Here is a 21,835-nt window from a genome sequence, read left to right as displayed (position 1 = left end):
CTCACCAGGCCTGGCTGCCAGCTGAGGAAGCCGGGGGGCCGGGAGGTGCCCACCTGCAAAGGTAGGAGGGCCCCAGAGAGATGGGCGTGGGGGCCTCCAGGATCACCCCCAAAGTCAACGCTGCCCTCTCCCCTCTGGGTGACTCTCAGCCCAGTCACTGCCTAATGTTAGCCTGGGGCCCTCAGGGAGCCTGCAGAGAACTGAGGGGGAGGAGGGGACCCATCCCACTCTCAGCCTGTGATACAGATGTTGGTGGCCATGGGGAAAGTTGCCAACAGCTCGGTGGGCACACAGCTCTCCCGACTTGAAAAATGTGTTGATGTCAAGGAGGATCAGAGAATGTGAGTGTTGGAAGGAAATTCAGCAAAGCATCCAATCCAACCTCCTCGTGTGCAGCTGAGGAAACTGAGGCCCAGAGAGGAGGAGGCAAGTTCTAGAGCTGCCCACTTTGTCAGTGCAGAGCCAAGACAGAAGCCAGACACCAGCTCCTGTTCCCTCCGGCCTCTCCACCAACTCCCCGCCTGCTGGCCTTCCAAACCAGCCTGGGAGAGAAGAACGAAGGCCTGAGACTAAACGGAGAGTGACCTTCCCTGGACCACCCTGCCTACCTCTGGGTCAAAGCAGGGTGGAGAGAGTTCCCAACTTCCTGGGGTTACGAGTAACTAGCTCTCCCCAAAATCCTGACAAGTGCTTTCCCACTCACGGGATCTCCAGCCATTGGCCCTGGAGACGCTGTTCACACATGGAAACCACTGAATGGGACAGTATAATGCTCACGCCATTAACCTTGGACCAGACTAGTCTCCCTTTGTGCACTATCGCCTGGGCTCCTCAACTGGACTGCAAGCTCCTGGAGGCCAGGGATGTTGTCTTCCTGGCTCTTGTCTCTTCCAGCACCTGCACTGGCAGGTACTCAGTACAGATGGCCTCAGTCTGAGTGAGATCCTTGAGTCACCCTCCTACCAGAAGCCATGACCTCCACTCTCTGCCTGTAGGTGTCTAGAGCAGCCATCCCTCCACCTGACGACTCCACATGTGTTAGAAGGTTCTACCTCAAGCCAAAATCTGCCTCCCCATCATTTTTACCTGTTGGTCCTGGTTTTACCCTTTGTGGTAACAATGCAGACTCACATTTCCTTCACCTTATAGAATTTCTTCATATATGTGATACGTATTCCTATCCCCCTTAGTTTTCGCTTATTGATATAAAGACACTGAGACTGGGGCAGGGAGTGAGGGGCGGGGGAGGCTCTGAGGGCGGGGCAAATGAGGGAGAGAAGGGGGAAGTGGGAGGAGCACGGGAAGAGAGCAGAATGCCAGCTGAGCTGCTTTCTGCAGATGCACAAAGCTGGGTTGGGGTTGGAACTTGGTGGACTTTCACATCTCCATTCTCTTGTCCTCCCATCTCTCTGCTCCCTTTGAGATTCTGAAAAATTGTGGAGTGGTTCAGAAAAACACACTGTATGGTGTCCCTTGGAGCTCCCCAGTCTCATCTCTCATCACTCCCATCCCTAAACCCCAAGGAGGCTCCCAGGAGAGAGCACAGGATGCACCGGGCAGGGAGTATTCACCCTCACAACATCTAGGTGAGGCAGAGGAGGTGGAAATGGGGAGGGACTGTTGTTTCTCCCCACTGTGAGGAGAAGGAAACCGAGGCACAGAGAAAGAAAGGGACTTGCCCAGGGTTATCAAAGAGTCAGAGAAAGAGCCAGAGGCTAGGAACACAGGGCCTCCCAACCCCAGCCAAGGGGGTCTCAGGGCCAGGGCCATCTCTGAGGGACTCCCTCAGGATCTGAGGCATCCCAAAGGAAGCTCGAGGTCCTCCTCAACATCCATGGTGTTTGACCTCAGCCCTTGCGTGCTAGCTGAGAGCACTTGGGCCAAGACCAAATGTCTACCACCTGTGCTACTTTATCTTTAGCATCTGGTTAATTTTTTGCGTTAGAGAGGCAGTGGCCAAATTGCCTTTTTGTGACAGGGTGTAAGCACAGCTACAAGGAAGAAGCTGGCATGGGCTGGGGTACCCTGGCTCCGAGGAACCTGGGGCAGCTCTAGCTGAAAGCTGACGCCTCCTGGTTCAGTGTGGAACGGGCAGGGGAGAGGGGATGGCTGGATCTAAGTAGATGTGCTCTGAAAGTGGGGAGCCCCTCTTCAAGACAGACTTCCCCCCTTCACCTACTCAAATGCTGCCTTCCCATCCCCAGCTGAGCTCCTCAGAGGCCCACCGAAGGCCCCACCTGCTCCTTTTCCAGTCCTCCCCTTTCTTGGACGCCCCCTCCATGCTCCGTGCACTGTAAACATGAGAAAAACAAAAGCCAAGAAAAAACAACAAAAAAAAAACAAAACGAGAACCCCCTCCCGCCTCCCGACCTGGGTGAAAAAAAATCATCCTTTTTCACCTTAAACAGGATTTGGCTTTTTTTTTTTTTTTCACCTTTGATTCCTTTTTCCTCTTCTCTCATAAAGACGGGAAGATTTGGGCTGTCGTTGGTTGGTTCAGTCAGGCACCAAAACAAGGAACTCAATGAGAAATATTTGGTGCGGATTCGGTAACAGCGACATGTCCACCACAGATGACTAGAGCACCACACACGACATTTTTCTTAAGCTAACATGCTCTGGCTGCCATCCACAGAAATAGCTAGAGACCCCTACATGGTTTCTACGTGGTCGAGAGGTATATATACAATCCTTCAAAGGACAGGATTGAGGGGCCGGGCTATCAGCTAGGACCTGCAGGATCACGTCTAGATTCTCAGCAGCATGGGCCCCCCCTTCCCACCCCTGCTTCCCGCACCGCCAGCTCCCTCCCTCCCGCGCAGCAGGCGGATGGACGGATGGACGGACGGACAGACAGGGCAGTCACCACTCTGGACAGGTGGGCCTCCCCCACCCCCTCCTTTCCTCAGACATGGATATCACCAACTCCTCTTTCCACAAAATGTGCTTGCAGGCTTTTCCTCTACATCAAATGGCTCAGAAGGCAAAGTTTGGCTGCAAGGGCTATGGCCGTGGGGGGACCTGGTGAAGGAAAACGGGGCGTCCGCTGGCTGATTCCTCCCTCAGCTGTCGGCTCCCAGCTGCGTCTCAATGTCCACTCGGCAGATGGGGCATTTCTTGCTCATGGCGAGCCACTGGTCCACACACAGTTGGTGAAAGAGATGCATACAGGGTAGGCGCCTGCAAGAGAGGAGGGTGAGCGGGGGGAGTGGTCAAGGGGAAGGGCCCTGGGCTGGGCCAGGACCTGCGGGACCCTGAGCACTCAGGGGACCAGGAGACTCACACCCAGGACCACTGGCCAAAGAGCGTTTTGGGGAATCTGCCAGGGAGCGAGGCTGTGGCTGCGGTGGGAATTCATGACAAGGAGGAAAGCCCCAAGGCCCTTCTCGTCCTCCTTGTCCTCCAGCTCAACCTGCAGTGAAGCCAGGACTTTGTCTGAGATCCGTTCAGGCCAAATAGCTCTCTGTTCTCTTAGCTTTGCGTCTGGAAGTCCACACCGTGGCCACCACACATCAGAATGTTCCACACCCTCCCTTCCTAGGACAACCACCCGGCACACTGTGCACACCTGGCACACTCACGCACATGCACAGGCAAACAAGCAAGCACCGCCCCCCACCCCTGACACACAGAGCAAGACTTATCATCAATCCTCACGAAGGAACGACTCAAAAGCCGGGGTTCCTACCTCACATCCTCTCCATCTTCCAGCAGAGACAGACAGATTGTGCATTTCTCATCTGTGTCTGACTCCTCCCCTTCTTCCTTCTTGCCCTTGCCATCCTGGGGTCTTCGCTGCAAGAAGCAGAGGAGGAGCATTTATTCGTTACCTAAAGCCAACTCATCTGGTGGCCATTGCCTTTCATCCACAGCCTCCCCCTCCCTTCCAGCCTCCTTTTCCAGTGAGTCACCTTTAAGGTCTGAAGTCATGCCCAGACTTCTGTCACTTCCCAGACCCTTCTCCCGGCCTCCTCTCCACGCCCCACTCCTTGCTGCAGGATAGAGAGTGCAGGGTGTGGTGGGGGAAGAGGCCAAGAGAACTTTATTTTTGTTGTTCCAGGCAATTTATGTCCCAGGCATAAACTTTATACAGTCCTAGGGGCACAGAGTTTAGAAAGGCATTGAGTAACTAATGACTCAATCCTTGGAAAACCATGGCTTGTGCATAAACAGCCTCCCTTTGTCTAGTCCCCTCACGCTGTCCACTCCCCCTTACCCAACCTAGATCCTTGCCTCCAGACTTCTCCCTCCACGTTCAGATCCAACATGCTTCATCTATCCATGTATCCACCGTTCCTTCCATCCATTCATTCTTCTTTCCCTCCCTCTCTCCCTCCCTCTCTCCCTCCCTTTCTCCCTCCCTCCCTTCCTTCCTTCCTTCCTTCCATTCCTTCCTCACTTTCACTCAACTATTGTCTCTTCACTTACTCACTCATTACTAGATGAAGGCAGAATTCCTCAGCTGGGCATTACCTCCTGTAATTGGTACCACACTTATTTTATGTGGTTGGATCTCTCTGCCTGTCCATAAAGTTCCTTTAAAGTAGGCACTAGGACACCAGGAACTAACACAATGTCGTAAATCAACTATACTTCACTTAAAAAAAAAAAAGCTATTAATTAAAAAAAAAAGATAAGCACTAGTTCCAACACCATGCTAGACATCATGCAGGCACTCTGTGTATAATTCTTGATGTTAATTGTCCTGCTTTAAATTCTGTGCTAATTATTTGGAAATAGTTAACTACTATGTAGAAAGTTCCAAGTTCTTAGATAGCTCACTCTTCTTTAGGTACTGCCCCACACTTGGTCAAGTACAAGGCACATTATTGGTGCTTAAAAAAATATTCTGGGAAGGAAGAAATCTAATCAGTGAAAGAAATCAGCCCATTTTCTCTTTCCCATCTCTATGCCATGCAGTGAAACATTCCGATAATACCCAGGGGAATAAACTAGCCCTTATCTCCCTCTCCAGGGATAAGCAGACTTAAAGGTCATTTTGCCAAGAGAAAAATCTGAAGAGTCACAAGATAAAGACCACCCAGAGAATGACTATGACCTTGGGGCCAGGCCTAAATGCCGGGTCTCCCCACTCTGGTCCCTGGTCCTCAGCTCTGGAGTCTGAAGTAGTCTGGGGAATTGTGTAACCTCATTAGAACATACAAGAAAATCTATGCCTTCTGCTCTCAGCCTCCCTGTACCCTATACACCCCACGGCAAGAAGTTTACCCTTATCCATAATCCAGAAAATCAGAATTACATCCACAGTCCCATCTAATTGTGATGGGTTTGGAGCATGAATGGAGTCATGATGACCTGCCTGCCTAAGAAACCAGCTGCATCTGCTGGAGGAATGGCCTTCTTTTAGTTGGCCCTTTGAGGAAAAGGAGTTCCATAAAAAATACCATTGAGACTATTTTCTATTATTTTCTCCCATCATTATTCAGGATTTCCTTTTTATAGTTAGTAACTTTAAATTAATATTCCTACCTTGTTTTGCTATGTCTAATCTATATTTCTTTAAACTATTGTCTCTTCAAATCTTATCCTATTTCTTTTTTTTTTTTTTTTTTTTTTTTTTTGGCACATGGGCTTAGTTGCTCCATGGCATGTGGGATCTTCCTGGAGCAGAGATCGAACCCGTGTCCTCTGCATTGGCAGGCGGATTCTTAACCACTGCGCCACCTAGGAAGCCCTCTTTTTTTTTTTTTTAAGCTCTTTATTAGAGTATAATTGCTTTACACTCTTGTATCAGCTTTCTTTTGTATTTTTAATCTTTTAGGTCTTCTGGGTTTTGTCCTCTCTTTTCATTTATGTATGTAACTTTTATTTTAACTATAACTTTCGTCAGCATTTTTAATTTTGTATGTATTTTATCCCTTTTGCCCTTACCTTCTCATTTTCATTAACATTCCCTTTTCACTTTGATGTTATTGATATTCATTTTGTATGTTGTTTTCATATCTTTTCCTAATTCTTGTTTTTTTATATTTTCTTTTTGACTATATCTTTATTCTTATCATATCATTACTATTTTAAAATATCTTTTTTGTTTTATATTATTTTACTCTCAGTTTAAATTTTTTTAATATTTTTATATTTTGGGGGGATCTTAAAAATGTTCTCATTTTGCATTTTTAATTCTTATTCCCTTTTTTATAATATTTTATTCCCCTAATTCTCCTTTCATTCTCATAATTGTTTTAGATTTGTTCAGTCCATTTTCCCTTTTCATTCTTAGCATTTGTTCTTTTCCTTATCTCCACGTGGCCTGTTGAAGTGATGACTGTCATTTCCTCTATTAGCATTCTATCCATGACTGACACATAACAGATGTGTCAATAAACATTGACTGGAATCACTAACGGATAAATCCAGTGCCTCCATGAGGAGCTGTGTAGACCAAGGTTCATGGTCTTTGACATTGATACCATGGGTACCTGGGCAAGCCTAGAATAAATGAGCCTTCTACCAAGGTGAGAGCAGCTTCCCACTCCTGAGCACTCACCAGGTACCCAGCACTGTGCTAAGCTGTGTATGCACCCTGTCCCACGGAATCCCCAGAATCCCCCTATAGCAGCTACTAATACATCTTTCCCATTTTACATTAACAAGGGCAAGGGAAGGGCCAGAAAAGCCAACTAAGTTGTCCAGAGTTACACAGCTATAAGTGGTGGTTATGGACTGAATGTTTGTCCCCCCGCCCCATTCATAAGGTAAAACCCCAACCATCTCTTCCAATGTGATGGAGATGGGGCCTCTGGGGGGTAATTAGGTCTAGATGAGATCATGAAGGTAAGTCCCCCATGATGGGATTGGTGCCCTTATAAGAAGAGAAGAAGACACCAGAGCGTCCTCTCTGCCATGTGAGGACAGGGCAAGAAGTCAGCCATCTGCCGGAATGGCAGAGAGCCCTCACCAAAAACCAAATCTGCCAGTGCCTTGGTCTTGGACTTCCCAGCCTCCAAAACTGTCAGAAATAAATGTCTGTTGTTTAAGCCACCAAGTAGATGATATTTTGTTATAGCAGCTCAAAGACAGTAGTAAAACTGAAATTCAAAACCAGCCCTGCCTGACTGCAACACCTACTGCTCACAACCACCACAGCCTGGGGCCTCCTGGGGGGTGAAGATGGGCTCCGGCTTGAGCACCATGAGCATCTTCTTGCTGCGAGTTTCTCAGTGCTTGTCAAGCTTAATTCCTAAATTTTAAAAAGCATTTATTTTTTTGTTTTCACAGCAGACTTTATTTCATAGAGCAGTTAGTTTATATGAAAACTGAGCAGAAAATACAGTGTGTTCCCTCCCTTCCCCTCTCAAAACACAGAGTTTGCCCTATTAATATCTTGCATTAGTGTGGTACATTTGTTATAATTGACGCGCCAAGAGTGATACATCATTATTAATAAAGTCCAATAATTTACATTAGGGTTCTAAGGGTTTTGACAAATGCATAATGTCATGTGTCCACCATTACAGCAGCATAAAAAATAGTTTCACTGCCCTAAAAATCCCCTGTGATCCACTATTCATTTGTCTATCCCTCCCCCAAATCCCCTGGCAACAATGGATTTTTTTACTGTCTACTTTTACCTTTTCTAGAATGCTGTATATTTGGAACCATACAGCATGCAGCCTTTTCAAGCCAGCTTCTTTCACTTAGTAATATGTATGTAATACATATTTTCTGCAACACGTCTATTCCTGGCTTAATAGCTTATTTTTTTTTAAATAATGGAATAATATTCCATGGTATGGATATACCAAAGTTTATCCATTTACTTATTGAAAGATACATTGGTTACTTACCATTTTTTAATTTATTCTAAATTTTTTTTTAATTTAACTCCAATGCCTGGGCTCTAATCCTACTCCAGATTCTTGAGCAATAACCCTGGAGAGTCTTCCTCTGCAGGCTTAGGGTAAAGGATGCAAATCTGTGGCTTTAAAAGCGGCCCAGGTGAACCTGATGCTCACTGAGGACTGGAAACCTACACTGGAAGCCTTAGCCTCCCATTTGTCCACATGCAAGACTGGACTTGGAATTTCTGTAAGGCAAATCTTAGCCATCAGGGCAGGTACTCCCTTTGCCCTCTTCATCCAGATACAAACATTCATCTGTCTGTACACCCTCCCAGTACACCAACTCAATTCGCAAGTCCACAGGCACCCACACATACCCAGCTCCCCTCCTGGTCACACCTGGCAGAGGCAAGGGAGAAAACCCTGGGAAGGTAGCAGAGCTTCAGAGCATCCAATGAGAGCAAAAGCTTCTAGATTTTTGACCTTGCCCCTTGGTGGAAAACTGAGCCAGGACCAATCAGACCACCCCCACCCAACCCCTCAACTATGCAGGCTGCCCTGCTGGTCGGCTCACCTTCTTGTACTTGTGGGGGAAGGTGAACCTCTCAATGGTATTCTGTACAGCTCCCCGAGTCACGTTTCCCAACCTGTCCTCGAGCTGCAGCAGCTCCTACAAAGAGAAAACGTGTGGACGTGCGCACTCCGCACGCGCAGACACGCACATGCACACACGATAAGGAGGAGGGGCACTGAGAGACATCAGCAAGGCGTTCACATGGGGCAGAACTTGTCAGATGCGCAAAGACCGCGAGATCTCCACTCACTCACTTTTTCTCTCTCCTACTCTCAACCCTGAGGCTCCCCCCAGCACCCACGCCCTCCCCACCAACCCAGCGGGAGCCTGGCTGACAGGTGGGTCCCGAGACAGAGGGGCGGGGCGTACCTCATAGCTCTCCCGCACAGCGGAGGTGTGCCTGCTGGCGTTCAGTCCCTGGAGAGCAAGGAAGTGGAGCTGAGGGTAAGGGTAGTTTCGGATTTCATGGACGACCTGTTGGGGAGAAAACGCCTCAGACAGGCTTCCAGGCTCCAGGAGCCCAGCCTCTGACTCCCTGTCCCGTAGCCAATCAGCGCACCCCTGAGATGCTGCCGCCAACGGAAGTGCTGTCTTTCCTCCTCCTGTGTCCCCCTCTCCTCATCAAGAACCAAGCCTGTGCCGAACCAGTTCCAGAAAGAATAACAAAATCAGTAAAGTAACAACTGATCTCACTGGGCATTTGTTTCATGGCAGGCACTGTTCTAAGCCCTTCGCACGACTAACTGCATTCTCTCACCTGATCTGTAACGTGGGTGCAATTACTATCCCCATTTTACTGGTGGGGGTAAATGAGACACAGACAGATGAAGTAAGTGACAGAACCACGGTTTCAAACCCAGGCGGTCAGATGGCAAAGTTCACTCCCTTCCCCTCTGCTCTTAAGGAGGTACCAAATGACTTAGTGACCAAGATAAATAATGTCATATTTTAAAATCAAAATTAATGCAAAAAAATCCATAATGAGCAAAATAAGAAAATTTTAAATAAAAACAGGATCTGACCCTTTCCTCGCACGGCCCTGCTTCAGTCACCTCACTCTGACCGTCACCCTGACTCTGGCTGTGAGTCAGAGCCCCTCAGCTTACTCCTGCAGGATCCTGGACTTAACCTCTCTAGGCCTCAGTCTGCCAATCTGTAAAACAGGGTTAAAACCTTTGGTGTGGGGTTTTTGCAAGGCTAGTGCTTAGAACAGTGCCTGGTATGCAGTAAGTGCTCAATAACTACTCGCTTTCATTCTTAGGAGACGGTGCTTCATAAGGTGAACCTTAGAACTTCAGAGCTGACGAAGCTTCCAAGGTTATTCGTCCAAGCCTCTCATTTTACAAACAAGGAGACCGAGGTGCTGAGTGGTTAAAGGGCAAAGGCAAGGGTGGAAGGGCGGGATTACGCGCTGGGGCAGCAGCATGAAGAGGCTGTCGGAAATAAGACTTGCAGTCAGCCTTTTGCTGCTTTAACGGGGTATCTTCACCCTCATTCCACGTAGCTCGGGATGCCAGGTAGGCGAAGGCCCCCAGACCCAACCCCATCCTCCCACCGTCCCCGCCCCCTGCAGCCCTGAAGCCCTGCCCTCTGCACCAGGCAGCACCAGATCAGCAGGCAGCCCCGAGGGCCACCTCTGTGGTCTCTGGTGTTCCCCACACCAGGCGTCTCCATCCCATTTCATGGATAAGTAAAACCAAAGCCTGGGGAGAAGCTGACCCAGTAAATTAACTAAATGAGGTCACATGGGGTCCAGGGACTACCCTGCTTGTTCTTAGCCCTGAGCCTCACCCCACCCCCAACCCCCACCCTCCCTCCCTCCTACCCCCCCATCCCAACCCCCCCTCCCCTGCAGACCACAGCCTGCCACAGAGCCCCTTACCTCTCCCCCAGTGCCCCACCCGCTCCTTTCAGCAGTGCTAGCTTCTAGTCCAGCAGCCTTCCTTTCTTTCCCCTTCAAGCCCAATTGGGGATAGGGGCTGGGAGGAGAGGGTAGCAGTTGACCTGCCTGGGCGCAGGACGCAGTGGGGCAGGACGCAGGGGAACAGGGCACCAGGGAGCCACAGGCCTCAGCCCACCATCGGCACCAACAGGCAGCAAGGGAGTCAGTTTCCTGGCAGAGCCTCTCACTCACCATCTGCGTGGAGGAGGAGTTTCGGGGAAAGTGGTGCATTCGAGGGGTCGCTAGGTAATGCTGATAGTGCTGAGGGATGGGCCGCACCTGGAACTGAGCGGGACTCAAGCCGGTGTCCACACTGAGATCCCTGCAGGGACACAGCCACAGTGATGCACAGGTGATGCAGCCATCAGGTTGTAGCGGGGACCCCAGACACCAAGCCCATCAAGTAGAATCAGAGCCACAAACTGCCAGAGCTGCAAGGGACTCAGTCTCACGTAGCCCTTCTCCTCTCCTTAAGGTGAAGGGAACCAAGACTCGGAGAAGGAAGGGCTCTGCGAGATCTGAAGGGACTAGAGAGTCTGAGCCTCATACTTCTTGAGACTAGTGCACCGAAACTCCCTCCCAAGACAAGCCCATCCCTGAGAGAAATGCTGAAAGAGGAATCCAAATAAGCTGGTCATGGATACAAAGTAAAGGAAAGACAGGTCCAGATAAAGTGGAGAGGGGCAGAGGCCATACTTTTACCACTTTGAGAAAATTATAGGCGAGGGACCTGCAGCTAGGAGGCAGGAAAGCTCTCCTGGACCACCGCCCCCACTCCTGGCCATACAGGAAATTCATTTCACTTAAAGATCATTCAATTAATGCAACAGAAAAGCATCCAGGGTTCCTTGGAAAATGGCTAAGTTCAGGTCTGAGATCAAAACGAGATTGAAACATCATAACTGAAAGCAAGGAAGTTATCAAGGTCAGGTCAAAAGGATTTGGAACCATCCTGAAGAGACTCCCATGGGGCAGAGTTTGGACATTTTGTATCAATGAGTGTAACTGCAATAGATTGAAATACATCAAATAGGTTCAGATCCCTGAGAATGAAATGATGCTAAAGAAAACTGGTCCCCTTTGAAGGATGCTAGGGAACAAATGTTTCATTTTGAAATCTAATAAATAAAGGGGAAGAACCAAACATTTATCCTGCCTTTCCTCTATTAACTGTACTTGGGGTAATCAAATTGTAGATGAAGGGAAATTGCTCTTTGTGAACGTTTTCTAGCTAATAAATGAATAAGGAATGATAGAATTATTTGTCGCCTTTCTTCATCTCCTAAAGAAATAAAGGATCTGGGCGAAGATTATCAATCGCTACTAACATCACACAGAAGAGACAACCAGCTTTCAGCTGGAAGAACGCAGCACCTTGTACGAAGTGTTTTCTGACAAAAAAAAATGCACGTTGAAGCTGAATCTGCTTAAGTCACAACCTGGGTGCCCGTGTTTAGGGACTGTAGCAAACCAAGGGGCATCTGAGGTGACACGTCCAGAGCGTAACCAGCAAAATCCAGGTGAGGGGACGCTATGGGGGGTGGGGGGTGGAGAGCCGGACTCAGCAAATACATTTAGAAAAAATATGCGAGGAGCATGAAAGGAATTTCTGCTTCCAGTGATGTCTGTATAGTATCATGTATATATATGCCTATGTTTCCTCTAGCTATTAGCCCAGATCCCTGGAACAATTCCTGATGAGTCTGTCACTTGGGACATGAGGTAACTCTTGGAGCCAGTTGGAAGCACACAGAAATCCTCTGATCCAGTCCCTCATTTTCGCAGGCCCAGTGGAGACCACGGCCCTGGGCTAGCCAGTTAGGGGCTCCAGGGTTTCTAACCCTCACCTGGGCTTATCCCATGACCTGCCTCTGGGAAAGGAGTTCCACAGGGCACCTCACATGGCAGACGCTCTGACTCTTAGCACCTGCCTGGCAGTCCCAGGGAACCCAGCAGATTCAAGGCAGCAGAGAGATGTTCAGAGAATTCTACCAAAAGCAACGTCCCAAGGAACTGGGAACAGAATCACTCCAATTCCGGGAATGCTGACTAGAGACGCCCAAGTCCCCTCAGCCCTCGGATGAGAGGGGTGATCGGCCCAGGCTGGGCCTGGGTGGACTCTGGGATCCCCTTTTATCATCTCATCAAAAATCTCTTCCCAAACCCAGGATTCCCGAACAGGAATCTTTTGCTGAGGCTAAGCTGCTGGCAGGGAAAGCACGGTCGGAGGCTCTCACCCGCACCCACCCTCTCCCAGGTGCCCGGGCAGGGCTAAGGCTGGGTGACCAAGCGGGCTGTAGTCTGTGCTGGGGGCAGAGTCAGAACTGTGAACCCAGGACTGAGTCAGAGGAGCACGTGAGGACGGAGACATTGGAACAGGGCTCAAGGTCAGGGTCAAGATATCGGGCCTAGGCCAGAAACGGGGGACTTGGGGGGCGATTTATCCCCCAAGGCCTGCTGCTCCCACACACTCTCAGGCCAGGATGCTCAGCTGAGAGCAACTGTTTGGATAGGGCTAGAATCCCCTAAAGTAAGGGGGAAGGGCCAGGCAGCCTCAGGCCTGGGGCTGGACGAGGGCTGCTGGAGCACGCCAATTCCTGGAGTGCCTAGGGCAGACGTCAGTGGTTTCTGAGGATTCTCTAAAGGGAAGGGGGAGTGGGGGGTGCAGACACATTCCCCACCTCCTCCCTCCCAGGGCTCCTTGCAGAGGGTGAGAGCAGCCTCTCCTGTAATGCAGTTCCTGTCATCTAATTTCCAGACCTCTCATCTCCTGGCAGAAGAGGCCTCCCTGGAAAAGAGGGGCAGGATGAAAAGCCCCTCGTCACCACTAGGCTGGCCCTTGCTGGAGCAGAGCTAATTACAAGGAGGAGGAAAGGCCTCCTACTTGGGAAGTGGGCACAGGACAGGCAGAAAGGGCCCAGGGTGGACCTGGGTAGGACTCAGCACGGGGGGCCTCCCAGCATGCCCTGCTGGGGCACAGGCCAGCCTCTCAGGGCCCCAGTCTCTATGCAAGCAGAGGTCAGGAGCACAAAGTGATGGAAATGAGCAAGGAGGATGGGAGACTTGGCCAAATAAAGCAAGCTGGCGGGCTGACCCGGGCCGCCCCTCCTGATGTCTTTGCAACACCACCTTCCCCACGTCTCGCGTCCCCTCCCACTTGTCACGTTGGACCCCGTGTGTTTATTCAGATCCCTCAACCGCACCCAAGGACCCTGGGTGCTCTGTGTGCTGAAGTGAATTAAATTGAATTGACTTGCCAGCTGAGGGACAGAATTTCATCCAAACAGCAATTAAATCTTCCTAATTTGAACCCGCTAATTAGAAACAGTCTGGGCTGAAGCGGGCCGTGGTGCAATCTATCTTTTAAGGAAGTGTTAAATCTGACAGAGAAAACCTGAGAACTAGCGAGTGCAGGAGATACAGAACTTGTTAAAACAACCGTCTCCTGCACCCAGAAGCACCTTTAGCGTCCAACCAACAAGAACTACTCTTTTGAACCGTTCCTGGATGTCCAGTCCTAGTCCTGCTTCCAAAGCAACCCTGCCCACGCTGGTTTGCCTGACTAAATGGCTGTGTGATGACACTAATGCATGTTTTTTAAATAGCCCATCCCTTTCTACTGAGGTTTTTCGTTTGTTTTTACGTTCTTTAAAACACACATACACACACACACACACATGCACACACTTTTTTTACCTCAAAGTTGCAAGAACAGCACAAAAAATTCCTGAATGCCCTTCACTCAGGTTCCCCAAATGTTAAAGATTAACTACTTTGCTGTATGTCTACTTTACTCTTCCTTCTCTCTCTCCATCCATCCATCCATCCATCCATACACTTACATATACACACACAGACAGACACACTTACATATACACACACAGACACACTTACATATACACACACTCTGTGGATTTTTTTTCTAAACTATTTAAAAATAAGTTGCAGGCATGATGCTCTTTACCTCTAAATATCTCAGTAAACTACACATCTTTTTCAAGTGTTCGGGTATTTGGATCTGACCCTAGTTTCGGTCAGCCCTCCCCTGAGCTAGAACCTGTGAGTAGGGAGGGACCAAAACCAAGCAATACTGCATCCCAGGGCAACAGAGATCTCTGTCCTGAGTGCAGGAGATTGTGAGAAGACTTTACAGAGTCCCGCTGCCTACAAAGATACCACAACCAAGCCCTCAACCTCACCCCAGGCAATCTCCCCAAGCCTTGCCTCCAACCTGCTGGCTCTATCTCCATGAGCCTGTTTTGCCTGGCTGCCATGCCCTGGCACTTCTCTCTGGACTCCTCAAGGCCCACCCCTCCAGGAAGCCTTCCCTGACCATGCTAGCTCCTGAGACTGTCCTTTCTGCCCCCCTCCAAGGGACCACTGTTCACAGCACTCCCTGAGCTTGGGAAATGCTTTGCCTCCCTGTCCCCTCCTCCCCTGCAGTACCATGAGCACTGAGCCCCCGGCTGGGCACATGACAGCACCTAGCCACGTCTGAACTCATTGCTGGAACCAGGCCTTTGGGGGGCCATCTGGCCCTGAGGGTGGCTGGGGACAGGGCAAGAGCTGGGGCGTAAAGACTCCTGTATCATTTGAAGTGAAGGGAAGAAAAATTCCATAGATCAGGCAAGACCCTCTTCCCTCCCTCCCTCCCCCGGGGACCCCAAAGACTCACCAGTCAGTGCCCTCAGCCAGATACCTGGGCTGAGGTGTCTGTAGTTGGTGGCCAAAGTCGAAGCTGGGGTGGAGGCGGTGCGGGTGGACAGACACGCGCTCCTGACTCCGCCTGCATCAGGAGGGAAGGAGGACCCATGGCGTCAGGGCTGCCCAGGGCCAGCTGAGCAGCCCCTGCAGCCCCAGCCCACAGCCTCCTGTGGAGCGGCTGCCTTCAGCGCTCTTCTCAAACTCTAAGGACGCTTCCCGGGCAGCAGCCGACAGCTCAGACATTCCCGCTGCCTCTGTGCTGTCCACTACACTGAGGCCTCTCCCTGGGTGTCACTGCTGCAGGTCAGCTGTCTCACCCAGGCTCTCTGCCTCCTCTGCTCCTTCTCCTCCTCCCCTCGGTCCTTGGTGGGCTGTATTCAGGACACACAGACCTGTCTTCTATAGGCTCGCCCACCTCTATGCACCCCCTCTGCTCCCACCATGCTCTTCTCCTCTCCTCCACCATTCTCCACACTCTTCCCAGCTTTCACGGCCCAGGGCAAAGCCACCTCCTCCAGGAAGGCCTCCCTGAACGCTCCAGATCATGGTGACCTCTCCTTCCTCTGACCTCCTACAACACTCACCTTCTGTCCCAGGCACCCCAACCTCTATAGACATGGACACTCAGGCCCTTAAAAATCATCACGCCCAGAAGTGCTGAAAGTGTGTTCCAGGCACCCCTGGCAGTCCCTGAGGCCCTTTGTGGGGTTTGTGAAGTCAAAATGATTTTCATAATAATATAATCATGTTATTTGCTTTTCACTCTTATCCTCTCACAAGTGAACAATGGAATTTTCTAGGAACTACATGACGTGATTCTGCCACAGTTTGAGTGCAGAAGCAAACTTGAGAACACAGCTATCTTCTATTAAGCCGGGCATTAAAAAGATTTGTAAATATGTAATGCTTAAAAGTCACTCTTTCCATTGCATTTATAGATAGCTACTTTTTGAAAAACATATTACTGGTGTTAACATATAACTTCGTTATTGTTATTTTTAAATGAATTAAGTATTTTTAAATTTCTCAGTTTTAATTTCGAACAGGGTAAGTATCAGTAGTCATAGTCCCCACACACAGAAGCTTGCGGTGATCCCCAATCATGTGTGAGTGTAAGAAAAGGTCCTGAGAAAAAAATGTTTGAGAACCACTTATTTTGTACAGTGCCTTCTCTTAACAGTTGAGGCTCCCAGAGGTGAAGTGATTTGCCCAGGGTCCCACAGCTACTTCAGCCCCATTTGATTAGCATTGTCTCATTTTATTCTGCATCTGTTTCATAGCTGGTTTTCCAACGAGACAGTGGGCTCTTTGAGGGCAGGGCTGACCCAGCCCTGTCTTGAGGGACCCTTAGGGACCTCCAATGTTAGAATCTGGAGACCATGAAGTTTGAGGGGACGTGAGGAGCCCTCTAGTCTAGTCTCCCACACCATTGAAAAGTCCACCATGAGCATCCTAGCCCGCCAGTTACCCAGCTCCTGACCAGTTACCTAGGCGATATGACAGGGGTACACACCAGCAACAGAGGGAAACCGTGTCGGGTTAGGGCAGCGCTCACTGCCCAGAACGGATGCCTCTAACTGGAGCAAAAGCTGCCTCCGACACAGAGACTCATTTGGTGATCGACTGTTGGCCAGGCCTGGCAGGGTAGAAGCCAGGAGTCCAGCCCTGGGCCCCGGCCCGCCCCGCCCTCGCCCAGGTAGCGCACACACCTGGGGTGTGAGAGGAGCCTGCGGTGCTGGGCTTCCAGGAGCTGCTGCTGCAGGAGGTATTGCTGGTGCAGGGCCTGAGGTAGGAAGGAGGGACCTGTGACATCCTGGAACTGCAGGGTGGGCAGCGGGGTCAGCGACTGGTGCAGGGCGCCGCTGTGCTGCTGGGCCGGGGCCATGTGGGCGCTGAGGCCCGGCTGCGACTGCACAGCGTGGGCCAGGGGGAAGTCGGGAGCGAGCTGCTGCGGCTGCGGGGGGCCCAGGTGGAAGTGGCGGCAGGAGGTAGCGTGAGGATGCTGAGACCTTTGAAAGGGGGCACCTGGAGAAGCAATGACAAAGACTCCGTGAAGACCAGTCCTGCTTCTCTCCCCCACAGACCCCATCTCCCCCTACCCACAGCCTGTCGCTGGTGAAACTCAAGACCTTTGTTAGAACACAACAATGTCATCACTTTCATATACAGTGATCATCGATGCTGCCTAGTGAAGGCTCTGTGCAATATGTGTTGGATAGGGTGAGGGGCATTTTGTTTAATAAATAGAAAAGCATCCTTTTTTAAGTTAATACACTTGTTAAAGGAATTTTAGGGTCCCTGGAGGCAGTTTGGCTTTCTTGAATTGCTCCCATCCAAACTTATTGACCGTACTACCTTTTTTTATTTTAATACTTATTTATTTACTTATTCGGCTGCACCAGGTCTTAGTTGCAGCATGCGGGATGTTCATTGTGGCATGCAGGATCTTTACTTGTGGCACGTGGGATCTAGTTCCCTGACCAGGAATCAAACCCGGGCCCCTTGTGTTGGGAGCACAGAGTCTTAACCACTGGACCACCAAGGACTACCTTTTTAAATAGATGCCTAGGGAAAACTTAGTCCAGCCTAGTCAAGCTTGAACTTTACTGAAGCCTTGGCTAGCCAGGACGCAGCCCACAGGGAACCCAAATTTCTGAAGAGAAAGCAACCAGAAGTTGTTTTCTATGCAATTTTAAGAAAAAAAAACTAATCACACAAAAAGTTTAAGTAATAATTAAATTATTTATTATATTATAATTTATTTAAAAGCAAAGATTTCCAGCAATAAGCCAGGCTCACGTTGCATTTAATCTAGTCTCCACTACCTTCTAAATAAAATTGACCTTGATGATGACAAAGCCTTACAAATTCTTCTTAAGCAAAGATCCAGCTCTCAGCACTGGAGCCCTTTAATAAGGCAAGGAAGTGGACTTGACTCCTCAAGAAGCTTTACACAGGCTTCCTGCTAAACATGGCAGGTTCAGCACATATCTGCTCCTTCCCAAACCCCACTGAAATAAGAGCAAAGGAATAAAGAGAAAATAGACAGGGAGAGAGAACAGGAGAAGTGACATCAGCAGGCAACAAATGTCAACAGATTTTTGGAAGATGGAAAGCAGATAGAGGAATTAGCAGAGCTGAGAAATCAGAAACCAAGCACCTAATGAAGGTGCAGTCAGTGAGAAGTGGACAGATCTTGCCATACATGCTGGAAGGGTCAGGAGTTGGAGGTACCTTTGGACGGCAGGAGAGATGGTGGCACTGAGAACAGGGAGGCTTGTTGCCAGTCTGTATGAGAAGCAGTTCTGCCTAGGGCATCTCCCCTTTCCCATGCAAGGCAGTGACTGCCCCTCCCTCGCCCTGGCACTTTGCAGGGAAACTGAGCCAGAAAGGCTCCAACAGAGGGGGACAGGGGTGCAGTACCATTCTCAAACAGGGGAGTTAAGTGAAAGTCTACAAGTGGAACTTTGGAAACCCGTGCTCCCTTCTGCCACTTCTTTTGGAGGGTGCTGCCACTCAAGTGCCCCTACCCTCCACACCCCACAGCCCCAGGCTAGAAACTGGTCCCAACAAGCGCTCTACAGATCCTTCTGGTTGCAAGTATCCCATAAAATGGTTGAGTCCCCAGCTGGCCACTACATAATAAAGCCCGTAAGTTGAAAGGTACACATACACACACACACACACACACACACACAGCTTCTGGAAGCTTTTAGTTACCTAGTCTTCAATATGAACAGACAGCCAAGGATGACCAGTCTCTTGGGGAAGATTACAAAGTGAAAAGAGAAAGAGAATATACTAAATTTTAAAAAAAGAAAGAAAAAGAAAATAAACTCAGAGGAACAGAAGTAGTGCAAAGATCCAAAACAAATAAACTTCAAAAACACTTTAATATCCTCAGAAAAATGAGAGATTGGGTCCACGAAACAACAGCAAGCTCCTTTAGAAGGAGCAATGCGGAAATAAGAGCGCTCTTGAAATTTAAAATTGTAAGAGGTGAAATCTGAAATTCAGCAGAAGAGTTGGAAGATGATCCTCGGGAAATTTCCCAGGAAGTGAAACAAGAAAACAGGGAGATGAGGAAAAAGATGCTAATGTTGAAGGGTTCAGTCAGAAGATTCCCCATTTTTCTAGTAAGAGAGAAAGATTGGGAAAAAATTATGAAAAACATTATTTGAAGTATTTCCCAGAACTAAAGGTCAGCGTCTAGATAGAAAAATCCCTCTGAGTGCCCAGCAAAATGGAGGGAAGGGGGAAGCGCCACACACCAAGGCATCTCCCTGGGAAATGTCCCAGCAGAGGAGGCAGGGGGATGATCCTGACCCCTTCCAAAGAGGAAGGAAACCGGTCCCAGTCGAAGCGGCAGGAAGCAGGATAGCACCAGATTTTTCAAGAGCACCTTTGGAAGCTTGGAAACTATGGAGCAACTGCCTTCAAGGGGGGTCAAGGGGGAGATGTTCAGTCTAGAATTCTGTACCCAGCTAAACTATGAATCAGGTGTGAAATAGAGTGAGGCCATTTCCAAACATACTGGGTCTCAAAAAAATTCACCCTTTATCAAAGAGGTACGGATGCAAACCAAGAGAAAGGAGCAAAGAAATAGGGGGTGACACCTGCAAGAATGAGGTTTCCCAAGCACAGGGCTGTACAGAGCCTCCAGAAACCATTTCAAGGTATTAAGGGGGGGGGGTGCATAAAAAATATAGGATTACCATTAGATTTGGCCACATGAAAATAGTATTTGAAGGAATTTTCCAACTTTATAGAGCATTTGGTAAGAATTCATAAAAATGTCATAGAAAGCAGGCAATTATTACCTCTAGGAAGAGAAAAAAATTGTTCAGGAAGTGTGATTATTATGTACTGCTTTGTTCAGCAGTGAACAATATTTATATATGGATAATACGACAAGCATTAATAAACTGTTTTAGAACAGAAAAGGACATTTCTTCCACAATAAGAAGAAAACAGACAATGTCAAAGTTGAAAAAAATCAACAAATAGCAGTATAAGAATTTGTTTAGAAATTTGCTTAGTAATTTACGCATTCCAGGAAGTAAATACTCAAAGAAGAGTTGCAAGTGTTGAGCTTCAAGTGGTGGAACTGGGGTGGGGAGGGCGAGAGGCAGATAATCACTGTTTTACTAAATGTCTTACATTGGAGCTATTTGTCTTTGTAAATGACATGCATGTCATTGACAGATTCTTTTTCAAACCTTTTAAAAGTAAATAGTTGCAAAACAAAATGGAAATAAAATGTATTTCTGGCTCAGCGCAAGTAAGCCAGTAAAGAATGATCTAGAACCTCCATTCCCACAAGCATTCCAGATTAGTAAGGCCTCTCTGCCTGATGAATTCTGGCTTCCATGATTCCAGGGGCTGTGGCCTGAACAAGGAGGCTTGGGAGTCCCCCTTCTCCCTCACCAGCATCTATCATCACACACAACCATAAAAAAAGGAGAAGAAGGCCCCTGTGACCAAAGGAAGGAGGGCAAGAAGGGAAAGGAGAGCTGTCGAAAGCTAACGAAGTGAAAGACAGGCATGACTTCAGAGGAAGGGAATGGAGTTAAAAAAAAAAAAAAGATATCGTAAAGACTCCACTCCAGCACTGTCTATTAAATTACAATGTAAGCCATGCATGCAATTATAAATTTTCTTTACTTTCTTTAAAGAAGTAAAAAGAGACAGGTGAATTTAATTTTAATAACATGTTATATAACTCAGTATATCCAAAATGTTATTATTTCAACATGAATTCACTATAAAAAAAATTATTGAGGTATTTTACATTGGTTTTCTTTTCATATTAAGTCTGCAAAATCTCGTGTACCTCTGGCCCTTACAACACATTTTAGCCAAGTTTGCTAACTAGGCTGCCTTCAGATGGGAAGCCCCCATTGCTTCTGATGAGATGCCCACCTCTTAGCCAGACCCTCAGGCTCCATCCCCCATCCCCACCACCACCCCCAAGCCCTCCCCCGCCATCCACAGTGGGATGCTCCAGTCTCCAGACACTCCATGCTCGTCCCCACCCTGGGGCCATTGCTCAGGCTGGTAGCTACCTTCCCTGTCTTTAAAGGTCATCTCTCAGCAACTCAAAAAGTGCCCCCCTACCCGCCAGCCCCCAGGGACACTTTCCTCCCCTGCGTTCCTGTAGAAGGCCCTGTTGCTACCACTCATTTGGCACCTGGCAGTAGCTACCTTGAGCTGTTTCTTCACACTTGCCGCCCCCAGCTGGCTGAGCTTCGAGTCTTGCTGTTTCTGGGTCCCTACGCACCTCCCTCGAGCTGGCACTCAGTAAATACCTGGTTGACTGACTGCTGGAGGGACTGAGGGAAAAGCAGTGGCTCGAAAGGACTGATGCGCTGAGGCTGGTTGAAGGCAAACTGATTTGAAATCGAGAGGGAACGAGAGTGGCAGGTAGGGCCAGGTGAGCTTCGGGTTTTAACTCTGCAGTGCGCAGGGGCAGGGCAGGCAGAGAGGGCCAGTGTCCTCCCCCTTGGGCGCTGGTAAAGCCTCTCCCACCACCAGGAACAGCAGCTGCCTCCTTCCCACAAGCCCCTCCTGCCACGAGGGCGCCCACCCTGCAACAAGGGCCTTTCCGGGCCCTATAGAGGCCCATTGGGGAGAGGACTGACCACCACCCTGGAGAGGTTTCCACTCCTGTGCCCTCCAGCTGGTGCACTGGGCAGTGAGAGCAGCTGCCCTCTCTCTTGGATGCACAGCAAGAGAAAAGTGAACAAAAGTATTTGTATGTTTCATAATATTTCAGGCAATTTCCACCTGCCAAAATCCTTTGACTTCTGTTCT

General features: G+C 49.0%; 1 protein-coding gene across 2 annotated transcripts in view; it reads right to left on the bottom strand.

Moving 5' to 3' along the window:
- Positions 1-3,062: 3,062 nt before the first annotated feature.
- ARK2C (arkadia (RNF111) C-terminal like ring finger ubiquitin ligase 2C) overlaps positions 3,063-21,835 on the bottom strand; it is a 98,428-nt gene continuing 79,655 nt past the window's right edge. Inside the window, exons 2-8 of one of the 2 annotated variants that reach the window (XM_057700430.1) lie at positions 16,732-17,047; positions 14,994-15,104; positions 10,511-10,640; positions 8,746-8,850; positions 8,377-8,472; positions 3,689-3,795; positions 3,063-3,180 (exon numbers count right to left, since the gene is read on the bottom strand). In XM_057700430.1, the coding sequence (XP_057556413.1) occupies positions 3,063-3,180; positions 3,689-3,795; positions 8,377-8,472; positions 8,746-8,850; positions 10,511-10,640; positions 14,994-15,104; positions 16,732-17,047 (983 nt within the window). Of the gene's footprint in view, positions 3,181-3,688; positions 3,796-8,376; positions 8,473-8,745; positions 8,851-10,510; positions 10,702-14,993; positions 15,105-16,731; positions 17,048-21,835 lie in introns of both variants that reach the window. The other variant, XM_057700429.1, reaches the window with a different exon arrangement.

The sequence above is a fragment of the Hippopotamus amphibius genome, chromosome 11, assembly GCF_030028045.1.
Source record: "Hippopotamus amphibius kiboko isolate mHipAmp2 chromosome 11, mHipAmp2.hap2, whole genome shotgun sequence".
Classification (NCBI taxonomy): Eukaryota; Metazoa; Chordata; class Mammalia; order Artiodactyla; family Hippopotamidae; genus Hippopotamus; species Hippopotamus amphibius.
The sequence above is the reverse complement of the archived record's forward strand: the minus strand, read 5'-3'. Positions and strand labels throughout refer to the sequence as shown.